Source organism: Rousettus aegyptiacus, unplaced genomic scaffold, assembly GCF_014176215.1.
Source record: "Rousettus aegyptiacus isolate mRouAeg1 unplaced genomic scaffold, mRouAeg1.p scaffold_m13_p_3, whole genome shotgun sequence".
Lineage (NCBI taxonomy): Eukaryota > Metazoa > Chordata > Mammalia > Chiroptera > Pteropodidae > Rousettus > Rousettus aegyptiacus.
The window spans coordinates 1,600,491-1,617,413 of record NW_023416306.1 but is presented as its reverse complement, the minus strand read 5'-3'; the positions used below and the strand labels follow the sequence as shown (position 1 = coordinate 1,617,413).

Below are 16,923 nucleotides of genomic sequence, written 5' to 3'. Positions count from 1 at the left end.
AGGCCGCGGGGGCGGGATTGGCGGGTGGGCGGGGCAGGGGCGCGGGGGCGGGGCCTGGGAGCGAGGCGGGCGGTGCGGCTGGGAGCGGTGCGCGGCCCCTTTAAGGCGCGGCCGGGGCGGGCCCGGCGGCGCGGCCCCTTTAAGGCTTGGCCTACGTGGCAGCCGCTGGAGCCGCCGACAAGGAGCGAGGCCGGCCGCCGGGCACTTCCTGTGGAGGCCGCAGCGGGCGCGGGCGCGGGCGCCGTCGGGCCGAACGCCGAGCGAGCGAGCGAGTCGAGCCTCCCGCCGCCGCCATGGGCCAGAACGACTTGATGGGCACGGCCGAGGACTTCGCCGACCAGGTGCGGCCTGCGGGCCCGGTGGGCCTCCCGCCCCGGCGCCCCTCCCGCGGAGCCCTCCCCCGGGCCCCCGCCGCCCCCGCCCCGGCCTCGAGCCCCAACGCCCCGGAGCCAGGACCCCTCCCGAGCCCCGCAGGGCCGCCCCCAGGCCTGGGTCGCACCTTCAGCCCTCCCGATCCCACCCCGGGGATCCCGCCCCCTCCCCCAGCCAGGGCCCTCCCTCCTGGGCTCGTCGCGCACGCCGCCTGGGACACCCCCAAACCTGGCCTCCGGGCCCAGCCTGCCGCTACCCGCCGGGGCTCGGGGTATGTTCTCGGGCCCTGCTTCGTCCCCCAACTCGGGTGACCTGTTTCCCCAGCCTGGCCTCGGCCTCTCTGAAAGGTGAGAGGCGGGAGTGCTTGCCTCCCCGCCTCCTGGGGGGCTCGGGAGGCGTTCCCCCCACCCCCGTTTCCCAGCTATTGGGGTGGTCCCTAAACGGTTTTCCTTTTACTGAGCATTCAGGAGGCGGGGCGAGAAGCTCTGATCCTGAGCAGGGGCCGGTCAGCCTGGAGACTGGGCGTCCCGTCCGAGGAAAGGGGGTGCCCTGGTGTGCACTCCAACTACAGAAAGCCACGGCACTTTTTATTTCCTCCTTCCCAGATGGGGGGACTCAGCATTTGCCATCCCTGCACTCTGCCCTGGCACCGAATTGAATGGGTACCTGTCTGTACACAAGCCTGGGAGGAGGGGGAGGCGGTCTTCCTGGGCCTTCTTCCTTCCAGAAGCGTGCGGGTGGCCTTCTGAGTGACAGGGAAGCCCCTGAAACAGGCAGGTGGGTGATAATGATTCAAAGTGTTAGCCACCAGGAGGGCAGACTGGATCCTGGAAGGGGTCCTGCGGGGTTCTACCCTCTCCTTCGCTTTGCTTCACAGAGAGGCCGGGCTGGGGTTGTTTACCGCGTGGCTTATGCTCCGAAAAGTGTCCCGTTATGTTGTGTCTGCAGATGGGTGGCTTCTCCCTGCAGGCGAGTCCGGTGTTGACCAGTCGCCCTTCTTGCCTTGGTTCACTTGATGTGTGTGTGGCTTTGCCAGAGTTCAAAGTGGCGAGGTCAAGTTTTTAACTTTAATGGGGGTGGAAGCGAGGCGTTCTGCTCTGGGGCTGGGCGCCTTGGAAGCCTGGGAGTGTGTGCGCGCGTGCGATTTCTTTTTCGATAAGCGAGCGTTTTCTGATCTGTTATCGGTGAACACGATTTCCCGTTCCTCTCGAGGGATGATCTCTCTCTCTCGCGTGGCCTCATAGTTGGGTTCTCAGTGTGCCACCTTCCCGTGAGCCAATGTCTTAAAACTGACTTGGGGGAGGGGGTAGGGAGAGTATGGCAACTCGAAGTAGTTTTTAAGGGCATGATTTGTGTTTATAGACAGAATTTTAAAAATTGTATTCCTCGCTGAAGCAATTCATATTGAAAGCTCTCGAGAACCAAGTCGGCCTTTGGTTTTTCAGTTTTCATTGACATAGTTTTAGTGACCTAGTTTTATTTCCCTATGTGGCAGCTCCCTAAGAAAGGGGCTCCTTTTAGCCAAGGGGACTGTTAGGGCTACAGACGCTTGCTCTTCAGCCTGGAAAACCCTGGTTTTGCAAGTGAATTTCATAACCGAACCCAGATAAAACGTCAAGCTGCTGCCAACTACCAAATGATAAACCCTACGGAAAAAAAGTTCAGCTCTCTTCACATACTCCTCCTTTCTTCGCTTTCCGTGCATTTCGTTTTAAATGAATGGAGCAGAATTTCGGACCCAGGAAGGCCAGCACCAGGTTCCCGTGGGGAAGGAGGGCGAGGCTGCTGGACAGGCCGGTGTCTCTCCGGCACATGCAGGGAGGGGAGAGCGCGCTTGTCAGAGGGCGTGCGCCTCAAAGCCAGGGGGGCCGGGCCCCCCTCGGTGGCAGGGGACGTCAGCAGACACCTCTGTGCCCCTTCGTGAGTGACTCGGGGGTGGGCAGCAGCCCTGGTGCTCTTCGAAACCAGGCAGGAGCCTCCTCTGCCACAGGCAGGCTTGGCATGACGGAGGACGCGGCAGACAACAGGGTGCAGAGCCAGTCGCGGCTTCCTTTGGACAAACCCGGCCAAGCCAGGGTGGTGTGTTTTTAACTCTTCTCCACACGGTTTTAAAGCAAAGCTGCCAATCATCGAGGCGCTGCAAGGCCAGGCCTTTAAAATGAACGTGAGCTAATTTGAGGAGAGCGGGGAAATAGCGAGGTCGCCGATCGGATGGTGTGACTTAGCGTTCTTTCCTAGCCTTGCCTTGAGGAAACGTCGGCAGAAACGCAGCGACAGGGTTCGACCGGAAAGGCGGGGCCGCTGAGGTTGGGGCCCGAGGAGGCCCACACGGCCCCTGGCAGCGAGGCGGCCCTGAGCCCCCGGCCCTGGCCCTGGGCCGGCCCCCCGTGCGGTGGGGCCCGAGGAGGCCCTGAGCCCCCGGCCCCGGCCCCGGGCCGGCCCCCCGTGCGCACCCCTCGTGTCGCCCTGCGGGCCGTGCACGGCGGGCCTCCGCGTCTCCGTCTTCAGACGCGGAGAGGGAGGCCTGCTGTGGTCGGGCCCGGCACGTGGTGGGCTGAAGTTCTGAGTCCGTGTCTTGGTACCCCCAAGTCCGGACGCCTCGGTGCCCCGCCGTGCTGTGCCCTTCCCTTGGGGCCTGGAGAGGCGAGAGCACAGGCGAGCGGTCCGGCCCGGTTCTGTGGGCGGGCCGTTTCCGAGCCGCGTCTCTCGCATCCAGCTCCTTGCCCCGTGCAGCCCGGGGCAGCGTCCTGTGCTCCCAGGAGGCCAGGTGCTGGAGAAGCCTCTGCAGGAGCTGGGCACTCAGGGGCCATGTGGGACCAGGTCGGAAGGGCCAGGGGCTAATGAGCTCAGCAGTCCTGTCGGCTGGCACTCACCGCCAACCTGGGAAACGGAGCTTCGAGCACATCCACACCAGTAAACAGCAGTATTAGCACCTAATGGGTTCTGCCTGACGGCTCCTCACCCAGGCGACTGGCCGCACGGGGCCTCATTCTCCGGTGTGCACTTGGTGTTTTTACCTGTCCTTCGGCATGACAGAGCCTGTCCTGGGAACTGTCACCCACAGGCGCGCCGCGCCCCTTGGCCTCTGGTCAAGCGTACGGAAGCGAGAATGGCCTTGACAGGACCCTGAACCGGCATTTACAGCCCTGCGTTAGGGTCTGGACTGACAGCTCCGGCGGCCCTCGGGTGTGGTGGCTGGTGGCTTCTAAGCATTGCTGTGTATTCCTCTGCTCTGTCACCCCCCGCCCCCAGGGCTTCCATCAGGTCAGGAGCGAGGGCAGAGAGGCAGGGACTCACTGCCCTGCTCACCCGACTTAGGCGGGAGGTTCAGGAAGGTCACACCGCCTCTGGCGGAGGCGCCGGGAGACTGGTTAGCGACGCTTCTGGCCAGTGAGCTGCCGCCATCGTCTCTTCTGCAAGGCTTGTCACCGCTCTCCTACAGTTAGTCTCTGTGTCACCTACGGGTTTCTAGTAGAGAAAGCAAGGCCATCTCTCCAGCTTAGGGGTGGTGGACATTTCTCCCTGTCCCTCGAGGCGCAGCATGAAGCTACAGAGCTGCACTCGGGGGACTGGCCGGGGAGTCTGGGGTCACGGCCGTGCACGTGAGACGCACCGAGCGCCCGCACCCGCCTGCCTCAGCCCGCTGTGCGGCCCCGGCTTTCCAGGACGCGTGGCTGTGAGGCGTTCCTTGAGGCCAGCCCCGGCCCTCGGCGGACAGGGCAGCTCACCTGCCTGTCGCCTTCTGCAGTGTTCCCGCCGACCAGGGTTGCAGGCTGCTGTCTCCAGTTCCTTCTGGTCCCGAGCACCACGAGAAGTAGGTGTCCGTGCCGCGTGGGAGCCGCAGGGAGGTGGCCGTGTGGCGTGAGCGCGGCGTTCCCAGTGAGGACTCGGGCTGGGTGTAATCACGTTTCTTAAATCTACTTCAGTCCTCTAAAGTAATAACCCCTGCAAGTAAACCTCAGTTTCCCACATTTCCAAAGTCGCTTGGGCGTCGTCACTGCTTGTGAGCCCGGTCATGCTTGGTCGCAAGGGGCCCTGGCGCCGCTGTGCGCAGCCTGCCTCACAGGGCGCCGGGCCGTCACCCCTCCTCCCGAGCCCCTCCCCGCTCCGCGTGCGCCTCCGTCATGTCCTGGTCCTGGAGGGTGGGGGCGTGCTCGGCAGGTGGCCCCTGACCCTCTGGGCCCGCCGTGCGTGCTGGACGCCGGCCTGGCACGGACGCCGGTGGGGCTGCCCGGGTGCCTGAGGGGGGCCCCTCCCTGCCGCCCTGGGTGGACACCGGCCCTGGGACGCCGTCCCGAACAGCAGGGACCGCGACGCGGGGGGAATGCGACCCAAGCGGGGTGTCCCATCAGCACCTTTTCCGTCGTGCTCGGCCAGCGGGACGGGGCCCCGGCCGCGTCTGACTTCGGGGACCAGGCGCCTGCTCAGTTCAGGGCACGTGCACCTGGCCTTTCGCAGCCCCTTCCCCAGGCGGAGCGGCGTCCGGAAGGCAGGAGTGAGCCACCTGTCTGGAGGGCAGGCTCGCCCTGCTCTCTAATCCCCTTCGCCCAGACACTCAAATTAGAGCGCACACGCGCCACGGGCTTCCAGACACGGCCCCGCCTCACAGCCTCGCGCTGCGCCTGGGCCCGACCCGCTGGCCCCTCTGGTGCGGACGGCCGGGGGTCCGGGCAGGGAGTGGCCTTCAGCTTCAACTGGGAGGCGAGCCGGGACACCTCTGCTGTCTGTCCCCGTGTCCCCGCGCTGTCTCCTGGGGTCCCCCTCCCCACCGTGGCTCCAGTCTCTGAGTGTGCCCAGCCTCTCTGTGCTGCCCTGGGCCTCGACCTCCAGGTGAGGCCTGCGTTGTGGGCGGGGCATCTCCCCCAGGCCGAGGGGTGCTTTATCTCCGGGCCATGAGGCAGCAAAGGGAGGAAGCGTGGCGCCTGCTGTCCCCAGACCTCCCGATCTGATGCGGGGTGTGGGTGTACACGCACCCTGCATGTGTTCTCTGCATGGACCCCAGAACTCGTATTTGCGACCTCTTTTTTAAACACGGTCCTTTCTCCTCTTTCCTCCTGCTTATTAAAAGGTGAAAGAACCGCTAAGCCGGCCGTCCTCACTTTGTGGAAGGCTAGCAGAGGCCCCCAAAGTCACTCGCTCGTCCGCGGTCACAGTGCACTGGCCGGGCCGTTGGGCGTCAGAGCCAGGGCAGCCACAGCTTCAGCCCGAGGTCACCCCCGGCCCCGCTTGGTCGTCTCTCCTCGTGGCTTCTGCCAGCATTTCGTGGGAGTCGGGCTGGGCAGGCGAGTGCGGTTGGCCCCTTGGGGCTCGAGCTCAGTAAACTTGAGGAGCGCGGACACCTGGCTTGCAGCCTCTTCCTCCCTCCCTCCACCCACCCCCAGGTGAGCCGGGCTTCTCTTTGCTGATGAGCCCAAGTTGACAAACTAACGGTCGAACTAAACAGCCAGAAGCTCCCTGCCCGCGACTGGCGGCTGTAGCGGTCTCCAGGGCTCCTAAGCAACTTTTTGAAATGCCGATGATTAAATGCTCGCATAGTCATCTTTATTGATTCCCACAAGAGGTCTGATCAGCACTAAGGGGGGCCATGACTTAATCCGTCTCTCCAAGGGGACAGTTTTGCAGACGCCCTTTAGACTCTTGCTCGCTGACATGTCACTCGCGTGGGTGGCGCCCGATCTTTCTCCCAGGCTGTGCTGTTATCACATATTACAGGGTTTCTGTCCTTTTGAATCAGAGGTTCGTATGATCTGGTAAGACAAAGTGCACATGGTACACCCGGGTGACATTTGTACCTTGGTTTCTACTTGTATTTGTCTCTTAATCATGCCATCATAAATGGCATGACTGGCAGGCAGAAGTTATAAATGTGTCTCTCCCGTTGACATTTGCCAGTGATTTTATACGCTTGAATTTCATAGCTGTTGAAACAGTTGTCCATCCGTTCGTTAGCGTGTTCCTAATTTGCTTTGGCCTACGCAGGCTTTTAAAAATATCCCAGAGCTTTCCTCCCATCAGCCACACCGAGTTCACGGGTATATTCACAACTGGGCACACACACAGTTGCCCACGCCCGATCTTGAGCTTTCTGGATGGGGACTCCGTGGAGGACCAGGGCGCGTGCCAGGGTCCCGACTGCACGCCTGGGCTGGCGCCCCCTCCCACTGCTCTGGAGCCTTGGGCTGCGTGTAAACACACGCGCTTGTTGTTGGCCAGCTGTGAGGCCCTCTGGGCCTGGGACCGTGTCTGTCACCTAAGTGGACCGTCCTCAGGAGCACACATGGCCGTCTTCCGTCTAGAGCGGCTCTGAGCACTGCTGGCAGGGGTGGGAGGCCAGGGGCTCCGCTGTGACCAGCGGGCTGGGGCTGGTCTCAGCACGGAACGCCAGGTCAGCACCTCTCTGGGTGAGCCCCCTCCCCACTGGGATTCAGCTTCGCGTTTGTAGAATGAGAGCTGGTTCTTAAGGTGTTGGGGGTGGTTTTGCTGCCTCCCCCCAAGGGACATGTAGGAGTGTCTGGAGGCATATTTGGGCTGTCACAGTGGGGGGGGGGGGCTGCTGCTGGTGGCGTCTGGTGAGCAGAAGCCAGGGAAGCTGCTGAACAGCCTTCAGTGCAGGACGCCGCAGGAGAGAGCGGCCCGGCCCCAGGTCATGTGGGCTCCGAGGGCCTGCTCGCTGCCATCTGGGGGTTCTCACTCGCCGGCGCCATGGGAGTAGAAACCGTTGTGTCCTGTGGCAGTTCCATGTTTTGCGACTGTGGCTGCCACCGACACGTGTGTGCTGAGATGACAGAGGCGCCCACAGGAGAGCAAAACGCCGTCCCCTTGCGGGGTCTGAGCCGACAGCCCCGTGCAGGGGTGTCCGCCCTTGGGTGGTCGCACATCTGGGGCCACAGGGCGTGTTGGGAGTGGAGGCGGAGTCCCACGCGCCTGGGAGGCGCCTGGCTGGGCTGGGGCGGCCCCACCCCAGCCTCACCAGCGTCTGTGGCCCGCAGTTCCTCCGCGTCACGAAGCAGTACCTGCCGCACGTGGCGCGCCTCTGCCTGATCAGCACGTTCCTGGAGGACGGCGTCCGCATGTGGTTCCAGTGGGGCGAGCAGCGGGACTACATTGACAGCACCTGGGGCTGCGGCTACCTGCTGGCTTCCTCCTTCGTGCTCCTCAACCTGCTCGGGCAGCTCAGTAAGTGGCCCTCTCGCTGACATCGTGGCCGCAGCACGTGCTGCTCAGACGCCCAGGGCCGGCGCATGACTCCGAGGGTCTCCCGAGATGGTCGTCCACGCTCATGCCCCCTCGCCCCCGTCCAGGGCAGCGCCAGGCCTGGGACTGGCGCGCCGGCCTTTGGGCGGGCCCCGTGTCCGGCCCTGGGCTGATCGCTGGGCTTGCTGATGAAATAGGACACAGCCCGTTTTTAACTGGCTGGAGCGGGAGATGTGGGACATGTGGGTGACGTGGGTGACGTGGGCGGGCCGGGAGCCAGCGGTCAGAGAGCAGGTGCACGGACGGGAGAACCGGCCAGCACTGGCCTTCTGCTCCTGGAGGTGGCCTTCCTGCCTTGTGCGTGGGGCGGGAGGGGACCTGCACTTTTCAGCCAGTCCTAGCGCCTCTCGTGGCAGCCGACTGGGAACGGGCCCGTTCTCTGTAGCCCGGGATCCGCTTCACAGTGCAGCCGATGTGCGTGCGGGGCCTGTGCCCGTGGGCCGTTCTCCTGCAAGCTGACATTTCCCGGGGTGGGCCGCCGGGCCGCTGCTGCACCAGAAGGCCAGGCAGGGAGGCCAGGTGCGTGGCGTGCCCTCGCCGGGGACGGCACCCCTGAGCCTCGCCCGACTCCCTTCCAGCTGGCTGTGTCCTGGTGCTGAGCCGGAACTTCGTGCAGCACGCCTGCTTCGGGCTCTTCGGGATCATAGCGCTGCAGGTAAGCGGGGCGGGGGGTCGCGCCCGCTTCTCCGTGGCGGGCCGGGGCGGAGCTCCCGCGAAGCGCCTCCGTGAGGTTTCGGCTTCGCTCCCACGCAGCCCTCCGCGTGTCCTGCTTGGAACTCCTGGTTTCTCTGAGAGGTTGCTGGGGGCTGACAGCCAGCGAGACGGCGCCCCTGAGTAGGTGCTGGCTTTGGGCACCCACCTTCTGCCACTTCCTGAGTTTCCTCTGACACGGGGCGCGATCGGGAGGTTGGCTGCAGCCAGCGCTGTTCTTGCGGCCACCGGCCTCCGCCGTAACGAACAGCACCCCGCTGTTCAGATGGTCGTGAGCATGTGGCTTCTCAGAGACGGTGTCTCAGCACCGCGCTGCTCTCCTGCACACTCAGGCACAGCTCCGACGGACCAGGCCCCGGGGCCACCAGCACCCTGACAAGGGCTGAGCCTGACGGCTGGCCTTGGAGCCGGCCTGGGTTTTGTGTAGCTTATATTTGTAAAATTGCCGAATGCTATTAATTCTGTAGAAATAGAAGCTTGCTTGAAAATGCTGAGACTCAAGTTTCTCTGTCCTTGTCCCCACAGACGATTGCCTACAGCATTCTCTGGGACTTGAAGTTTTTGATGAGGTGCGTGCATCCGGTGGCGGGCGGCCACCTCCCTTCCTCCCTGACTTGGCACTGTAGCTGTTGGCGGGAGAAACCGCTTGGGGTCCAGACTGCTCTTGGGACTCCGGTGGAGGGCAGCAGAGCCTTTGGGAGCCCCCTCGGAGCCTTAGAACACAAACGTGAATGCGGGCGTCTCTCCCAACCCCGAATTTCACTGGGGGTCGGAGGGGTCTGAGTGGAAACACACTTGCCCACAGGGCCCCAGCTGGCCCACAGTGAGGCCAGGGCTGTGTTCCGGGTGTGTCTGGTGGCCCGACATCCGTGTCTTCAGTCTTGGGCAGCTTCCGTAGGTGGAACTTGTCTGCGGTCCCGTGGCCTCGTGCTGGCTCGGTCGCCCTTGTCCGGTCTGGTGGCGCTGTGGAGCCTGCTGACCCCTGGCGATCAGCCTGGCGTTTCTGTCCCTCAGGAACCTGGCCCTGGGAGGGGGCTTGCTGCTGCTCTTGGCGGAGTCCCGTTCTGAGGGGAAGAGCATGTTCGCGGGCGTGCCCACCATGCGCGAGAGCTCCCCCAAGCAGTACATGCAGCTGGGGGGCAGGGTCCTGCTGGTGCTGATGTTCATGACCCTCCTCCACTTCGACGCCAGCTTCTTCTCGGTAAGGACCAAGGCGGGCCCGGGAGGGCGCGGTCCCCTCGTCCCTGGCGTGTGCCGAGCAGAGCCGAGGGGCTCGAACGAAGCCGCCCCCGTTTTGATCCTCTTAAGAGAAACAAAACCGGTCAGGCTGTGGTGTGCCAAGAAGCCGCCCTCGCTGGAGGGGCTGGTGCCGCATCGCAGGCTCCGTCTTGGGCCCCTTCCTCGTCTCCGGGAGCTCAGAGCGCACGCCCTTGCGGCCGGGTGGGCGCCGGCTCCAGGGCGGGGTGTGGTCGCGGCCCCCGCGGGCGAGCCCTGGGGAGCACCGGCCTGCTGGCTGGAGGTGGTTTTCGGCGTCCTCCAAACCCTGGCGTGCTTCGGGGCGTGGCTTCGCCCCTGGCCCCGTGGCACCCGTCTCGTCCCCGTCCGCAGCGCGGTCCCCAGCCGCTAGTGGGTGTCTCTCCGCACACCCCTTCCCGGCACTGCCGCTGCAGGGTGTCCCCTGCCCCTCGCGTGTGCTGAGCCCTCACCTGCCGCCCCGCAGATCCTCCAGAACATGGTGGGCACAGCTCTGATGATTCTCGTGGCCATCGGCTTCAAAACCAAGCTGGCTGCCTTGACTCTGGTCGTCTGGCTGTTTGTCATCAACGTGTATTTCAACGCCTTCTGGACCATTCCCGTCTACAAGCCCATGCACGACTTTCTCAAGTACGACTTCTTCCAGACCATGTCGGTGATCGGAGGCCTGCTCCTGGTGGTGGCTCTGGGCCCCGGGGGCGTCTCCATGGACGAGAAGAAAAAAGAGTGGTAACAGACCCTTCCCTGCCTGGCGAAGACCCGTGGCCGTCGAGGACTGGTTCGGGGTGCATTCGACAAAACTGCCAGCATTTCTGTATCCTCCTCCCCTCCCTCCCTTGGTAAAGGCACAGATGTTTTGAGAACTTTATTTGCAGACACATGAAATTTGATGGCTAGATCTGCTCTGCACCCACCACCTGGGAGCGGAGTGTTCGGAGCTGGCCGGCCGGTAGCCCCTTCCTCCCTTGGCGGGAGTGGCCGGGCTGGCTGTGGCCTCTTCATCCCTTTTTGTCTTTTTTGGGTGGTGGTGGTGGGGGGGCCTTCAGGCTGTACCGTGAGCAGATACATCTGTGTATCATTTGAAGCAGTCTCCCTCTTATTTTTTTTAAAGTTTGTTTTTAGCTAAAACTACTACGTGATTTGCGATGGCCCCGCCAAACGTCACTCTAACTCCCTGGTTGAAAATCACATCGGTGGCTTCCAAACTGTTCTGCCCTGCATTGTACACTTTACGGGGACAGCGAAAATACCCAGGAAAACCCCACCCCCAAGGCACGAGGCAGGATTAGAGTGACGGTTCTGGTAAAAGACGCTGATTAATCAAAAAATCGACCCGGACTGGCGCACGATTTTTTATGGGGTCACACGGGGAACTTAGGTGACTCAAGGTGGGGACGGAGATTCTGGAAGTTCTCGGGGAAGCAGCCCGGAGCCTGCAGGGACCTGCAGTGACTGGCTTGGGAGGAGCAGGGCAGTGGCAGCGCCGGCTCACAGACCAGTTACCTCACACGCAGCCTCGCGTGGCCTCGGCCAGAACGGCGGGCAGAGCTCGCCGCGGCCGGTCGTCAGCCGGGTTTTCTTTGGCCTGACGGGACGGTCCCAGGCTGCACAGCCACGACGTACGTTTTCACGAGGCTGTTGCCTGCTCAGCTCGCCTGTTTGCCATGCTGAGTGCAGCCCAGCCCCTCCTTAGCTGTGATGCCTTACGGATCGGGGCTGACCCCTGCCCCGTGGTCCGACGCTGCCTCACGCTGCCTCTCCTCCCGCGGGCGGCGTGCGTGCCCCTTGCCGTTCTCCGCTCGTCCTTGCTGCAGTGGAGGCGCCTGGGGCAGCCGGAACATCTCTGCACCTCCCGTCGTCCTCTCTCTCCCCGAGCTCCAGGGGGCAGAGCGACTTGGCCAAGCTGACCGGACTTGGGACCTGGAGGTCCTTCAGCCTGGCCTCAGCCTCTTTCCTGCGGCCATCGGCCCAGTGTGCAAGCCGGAGGGCCACCCCGGCCTCCACGTTTACCCTCCAGGCCAGAGCCAGGGTTAGCTAGGCGAGGAGCCCCCACGCCTCCGTCAGCCAGGCACGCAGGAGAGGCCGCCGTTTGTCCCCCAGTGCCCTTAGACCCATGCCTGGCTCTGCAGCCTGGCCCTGCCTAACCCCAGGGGAGTGAGGGCGTACCTGTCACCACCCCGCCTGTGTCCCAGCCACAGCTGCGGCTCATCCCGTGTTTAGACGGGCAGTGGCTGAAGGAGGGCGTTTCTACCCCCCCACGCAGGCTCACCGCACGGAGGGTGGTTCCTTGACTCAGCCTGGGCCAGCTGGCCTCCTGGCCCGCACCCCGTCCCCGTCAACATAGCATCACAGCCCCGTTGAACGGCACCGCCAAGCTGGTCTCTGTGTGGCAGTTTCTGGCAGGGTAGGGGTCCTCAGCACTGTGTGTGGGGACCTTTGTCAGTTTGTGAGCCCAGGAGGCCAAGGGGTGTGGTTGTCCCCGGTCATCCTCAATGCCAAGGTCATTCCCACCTCCCAGGCCCCAAGTGGGCTAGTGCTTGGGCCCGGGGCAGATGCCATGGTCGCGAGGGGTGGAAAGTAGGATCTACCAATTAGTTTTGGCAAAACAATTTCTGAAAAATTTTTTGCTTTTTGTGGGAAAATAGGTATAAATCTCATTTTATGCTGTATTTTATATCTTAGTTGTGTTTCAGAACGTTCTGATTTTTGGAAACACATAAAAATAAATAATGGCATTTGTTGTACAGAGTGTGACCCTCTGGTGCTGTCTGGTCGAGTGGGACCTGCCGGGGCCCCAGGTGCCACAGTGAGCAGACGGACCCTCAAGGCTTCGCTGAGGACCCTCAGAGGCCATGTCCAGAACGGTTCTTCCCTCGGGGTCCACACTGCGTCCTGGGTGCAGGGGGATGGGACCATGACATCTGTGGGACAGCCCCAGCCCTGCCCTCAGGGACAGCGTGGATGGAGAAAAGCTGGGGCCGCCCCAGCGGCTTGGAGGGCAGCGGGGAGAGGACCTGGGGCGAGACGCCTGGAGGAGTCTCCAAAGGCTCGAGACGCACGTTCTCCAGCAACGCTTTATTAACCCAACTGCTTGGAAGAGCGGAAGCGCTTAGGTTTGCAGTGGTGACCTTTGAACTTCTTCTGTGATGAGCCCAACTGCTTCTGTGTTGGAAACAGAGTCCCGGATCAGCTCCAAGGCAAAGTGCCCAGTAGGCCTCCCCGCCCACGGGCTCCTGACGGGCAGCACTTGGAATTCCCAAATCTCGCAACAAAGACCTGGACCTCTCTTAGACCTGTTCCTATTCATCTACCAAAGGGGATGAACAGCCTGGCCCAGCAGAAGGCAGAGGGTGGCGCCCGGCCCCACCTCCCAGGCCCCTGCGCTGTGCTGGGGCTCGCCTGGCTGCATTCTCAAGGCCGGGGATTTTGACCCTGGCCCGTGGGGCCCACTTCCCTGCAGACGGGAGCAGCCCCCGCCCCCACCAGTGTAGCCCTGGCCCCAGCCACCCGCGTCGTTGCTGGGGGTTAGCTGTGCACAGAGCTTTCAGCGTCTCAAGAAACTGAAACCGGCACGAAGGCCACTGCCTCCGCGGAAGCGGCCCCGGCCCGCCACTCACCTTCCCGCGCTTGAGGGCCGGCTCCCGCCCCGCCTCTCTCTCCCTGTCCCCAGGGCCCTGTTCTCTGTCGTGCCTTGGCTTCCCATCTTTATCTGTCCGCGAGTCGTTGGTGCTGTCCCTGGGCTCAGCCCCTCCCAGGTCCTTTCCGGTGGTCAGCTCAGCTGGAAGGAACAGAGGGACGGGCTGTGTCCCATTACCTTGACCACCTGTGTGGCGTTTGGGGCTGAGCGGGAGGGACAGGCCGGACCCTCTTGCTGCTGACGGAGGACAACCGTGCCAACAGGACTGGGAGGGGACACGTTCCCACTTACGCGGGTACAGGTCTGTCATGCTGTCGTCACTGTCGCTCGGGACTGCGCCATCACCGTCGCTGGACTCGGGTTCCCAGAAGGCCGCCCTCGGGCGAGGTGGCCTGTCGCCACCCACCTGGTCTCCCCTCCTCTGCTTGTGCAGGAGGCAGCTGGGCACGAACTCCACACCCTGCTTCTGACACTCCTCGTCTGCGGGACAGGCCGGCCGTTCTGTGTCACCCCTGCCTCCAGGCCCCATGCGCCACCCACCGAGTACAGACCAGTGCCACTGGCTCAGTTCCTACCAGGGCAAGAGGGAGGCCAGGGGGTGGGCCTGCCCCAAGGGGCAGGAAGGGCAGCCCCACTGGACTGAGCACCTGCCTCCAGCCCCGGCCAGCCTCCAGAAGGCAGTGGCTGTGAGGGCGCCGAGTGGGCCCAGGGCTCAAGTGCAGCTTGGCCTGGAAGCCATGCCCGCCTGTCACCGGCAGACTGAGGCCCCGTCTCAGCAGTGGAGGGTGGCAGATGGCACCTGGCCTTTCCTGACCCTTGGCCGGGGACAGAGAGGCAGGAAGGAGGCTTCCACAGGAGGACCTCGCTGGAGTCACAGTGTCCCCTCGTGCACCGCGGACTGTTCCCCCAGCTCCTGCCACCATCACTCGTGGGGTGGATGTGCCCCGCCAGGCCCTGGCCCGAGGTCACTGGCCACTTCCAGCCACCTCCAGGGCCCTGTACCCTGCTTCATCTGCCTTCCACTCCGCGGCCCCACAGCGGCCTTGTCACCACCAGAGAGAACCCACATGTGGCGTCGCCCTGTGATGCCACGCGACACCTACAGACCAATGCAGTGGGCCAGAGCGTCTACTTCTGCCCTCGCTTCTTCACCAGGAAGCGGTGAAGCCTGTGGACCTGCCGCCCTCACCTCCCATCATCCAGGCCACCTGACAGTCCCACCTGGCCCTTCCCCGCCTCACGGGGCTGTGGTCCACTGCTCTACTCCAGCCGGGCTGTCCTCACCGTGCCGGTCAGCTACCTTTGTCCAATTTCAAGGTCACTCCTGTCTCGTCTTCCCTTTGGTAACCCCTGGTAAGAGCCCATTCCTCCTTGAACCTCCTCTCTGCCCGACACTGCTCCACCTGGTCCCTCCTCCCCTTCCTGGGCTGTGTGCAGGCCCCGCCCCGTCCACTCTCACCTGGCTCCCTGGGCGCACACACCACCTGTCAGTGACCTGCGTCATCTGCGTGCCAGTCCATGTCTTCAGCAGCTACCCTCCCTGACCCCACTCCGACTTAAAATGGCCACATTGTACTTTCAGTTTTTCAGGAAAGCCTGTTATCCAGAGTGCCCCTAACTGCATGCCCTCCGTCACCTACTGGGTCTCAGGCCAGGAACTTGGGACTCAGTGGATAGCTCTCTCTCCCTCATCTAGCGGGTCTAGCTACAAAACAGGTAAAAGCTGCCCACACCGGTCCATCTTCCCTGCCAACACCTGTGACCCGGCTGATTACCCCAGCCACCGCCTGCATGACTGCACAGCCCCCGAGTGTCCCCCTGTCCACTCCTTCCCACCCCTCCTCTTCTCCTCGGGGAACAGTGATGCTGACACAGGTGGGTCAGGTCGGTCCCTGCTCTAACCCTTTCGATGAGTCCTCACTGCACGTCCTCCTGATCTGGCCTCTGGGAGCCTGTGTGGCCTTGTCCCCACCTACCTGTCTAATGCCAGAGCGCAAGGGGGCACGACGAGGGCACATCCTTTAGAACCTCCCTCAGCCAAGCGTGTGTCTGCCTCAGACCTCGCAAGGACCCTGTCCGCTCCCTGGAGCCCTCCCCTACACTCCGCCTGTCCCGCAAGTATCAGCCTAGGAGAAGCCCTCAGGGAGCCTTTCCTGGCCTGAGGCAGGCCCTCCTGGCTCCCTCGGCTCCCGTGACAGCAGGTGCTCCAATGAGCCTTCATTATGACATCGACACGATACCGCAGGAAAGAAACTCGTTTATATCAATTACCCAACGGTAAAACTGGTTTCACTACAGATCATTTTGCTTAAAGTTGCAAAACCTATCGATAATGTTCGATGAGGACTTCCTGTCTGCTTTCTGCTTCGGGCCCGTCTCTACCACTGTCCCTCTGTGCCACTGTCACTGTACCAGGCCCAGGCCGGTGCATCTACCAAGTATTGCTAAAGGATTACCGACAGGCACTTCTGCCCTCTAAGGGGGCTCATCCTGGGGAAGGGCAGGCACACCCCCAAATACCCGTGACGATGGGCAGGCTGTGTCTCCAAGGCCACTCACATTTCCGCAGCGCTTTCTGGTACCGCCGGCCCTGCGTGTGCCGCAGCACGTGCTCCGGGGCCTTGTTGATGTGCCTCAGGGTGAGTTTGCAGAAGAGCTGGCGCCTACGGGGCAAGGGGACCAGTGTGCAAAGAGCTCGACCTGCGCCCCCTAGCGGGCGGTGTCGGAATCGCCAGATGCTGGGGTGGGAGCAGGCTGGGGGCCTAAGATGCGGCCTGGGCCTCAGGAGTCTAAACCGCGGAGCAGTTCCACTCTGCCAGAGGATGGAGAAGCACGGACTGGGACAGACGGTGGCCTAGCCCGCCCCCAGGTGCCTGGTGTGAAAATGAGTGGACGACAGCCTGGCGGGGTCCTGGACGTGTCAGCGTTGGGCTGTTCCTATCAACCACACTCTCTCAGCTCAAAGCTCTCCTCGAAAGTGACGATAGGAAATGGACCTCGTTCGGAACCTCAGTGACAAAGCACAGGCGCTGCCAATGCTCTGTGAAGCAGACAGGCCCAGGTGACATACCTTTCGTTTATAAAAGAGGAACCAAGCTCAGCAGAAATGGGTCTCACCTGGGACCTCCAGGACTCCCAGCCGCATCTCAGGTCTCCTCAGCCCCGGGAAGGTGGGCGCGGAGAACCGCCCCGCGCAGGAGGCCGCTCGCCCGGGGGGCGGGGCGCGGACTGGCGTCCACCGCCCGGCGGCGGCGGCGGCGGCAGGACTCGGGCTGGGACCGTCCCCCCCACCGGGATCCCCTCGCGGTGCCGCCCACGTACGGGTTCTTGGTGCTGGGCACGATGTGCGGCTCGAACTCGGCGTAGTCAAAGGCCGGGGCGGCGCCGGCCAGCCGCCGGTACTTCTTGCCGCTTGTGTAGACCTGGAGCTCGGGCAGGCGACATGGCAGTTCGTGGCCCGTCAGAGAGCACTTCACCTGCGGGCGAGAGGGTGGGACGGTCGGGGGGAACTCCCGGGGCGGGCTGCGGGGGGCCCCGGGAGCAGCCAGGGGCTCCCGCCCCGCGGACCTTGCCGGTGCCGGGCTCCAGCCGCAGGCTCGGGTGCTCGCGCAGGAAGGCGCGCACGTCCGCCGGCGGCGCGTCCATGGCGGGCCGGGCCGCGGCGCCGGAAGCTGGAGTCCACGCGAACCACGTGG

The 16,923-nt window shown here is 63.5% G+C and overlaps 2 protein-coding genes across 2 annotated transcripts; one reads left to right on the top strand and one right to left on the bottom strand.

Moving 5' to 3' along the window:
- The first annotated feature begins 153 nt into the window (after nt 1-153).
- SURF4 (surfeit 4) lies at nt 154-12,335 on the top strand. The gene is made up of 6 exons (XM_016153010.2): nt 154-341; nt 7,362-7,548; nt 8,205-8,281; nt 8,863-8,906; nt 9,352-9,538; nt 10,058-12,335. The coding sequence occupies exons 1-6, from the start codon at nt 294-296 to the stop codon at nt 10,322-10,324; spliced, it is 810 nt and encodes a 269-aa protein (XP_016008496.1). The 5' UTR covers nt 154-293; the 3' UTR covers nt 10,325-12,335.
- A 312-nt stretch (nt 12,336-12,647) lies between these two features.
- On the bottom strand, nt 12,648-16,897 carry SURF2 (surfeit 2). Its single transcript, XM_016153011.2, has 6 exons — nt 16,796-16,897; nt 16,550-16,704; nt 15,788-15,891; nt 13,520-13,708; nt 13,209-13,369; nt 12,648-12,753 (listed from the first exon to the last, which is right to left on the bottom strand). The coding sequence occupies exons 1-6, from the start codon at nt 16,871-16,873 to the stop codon at nt 12,670-12,672; spliced, it is 771 nt and encodes a 256-aa protein (XP_016008497.2). The 5' UTR covers nt 16,874-16,897; the 3' UTR covers nt 12,648-12,669.
- Between the last annotated feature and the right edge of the window lie 26 nt (nt 16,898-16,923).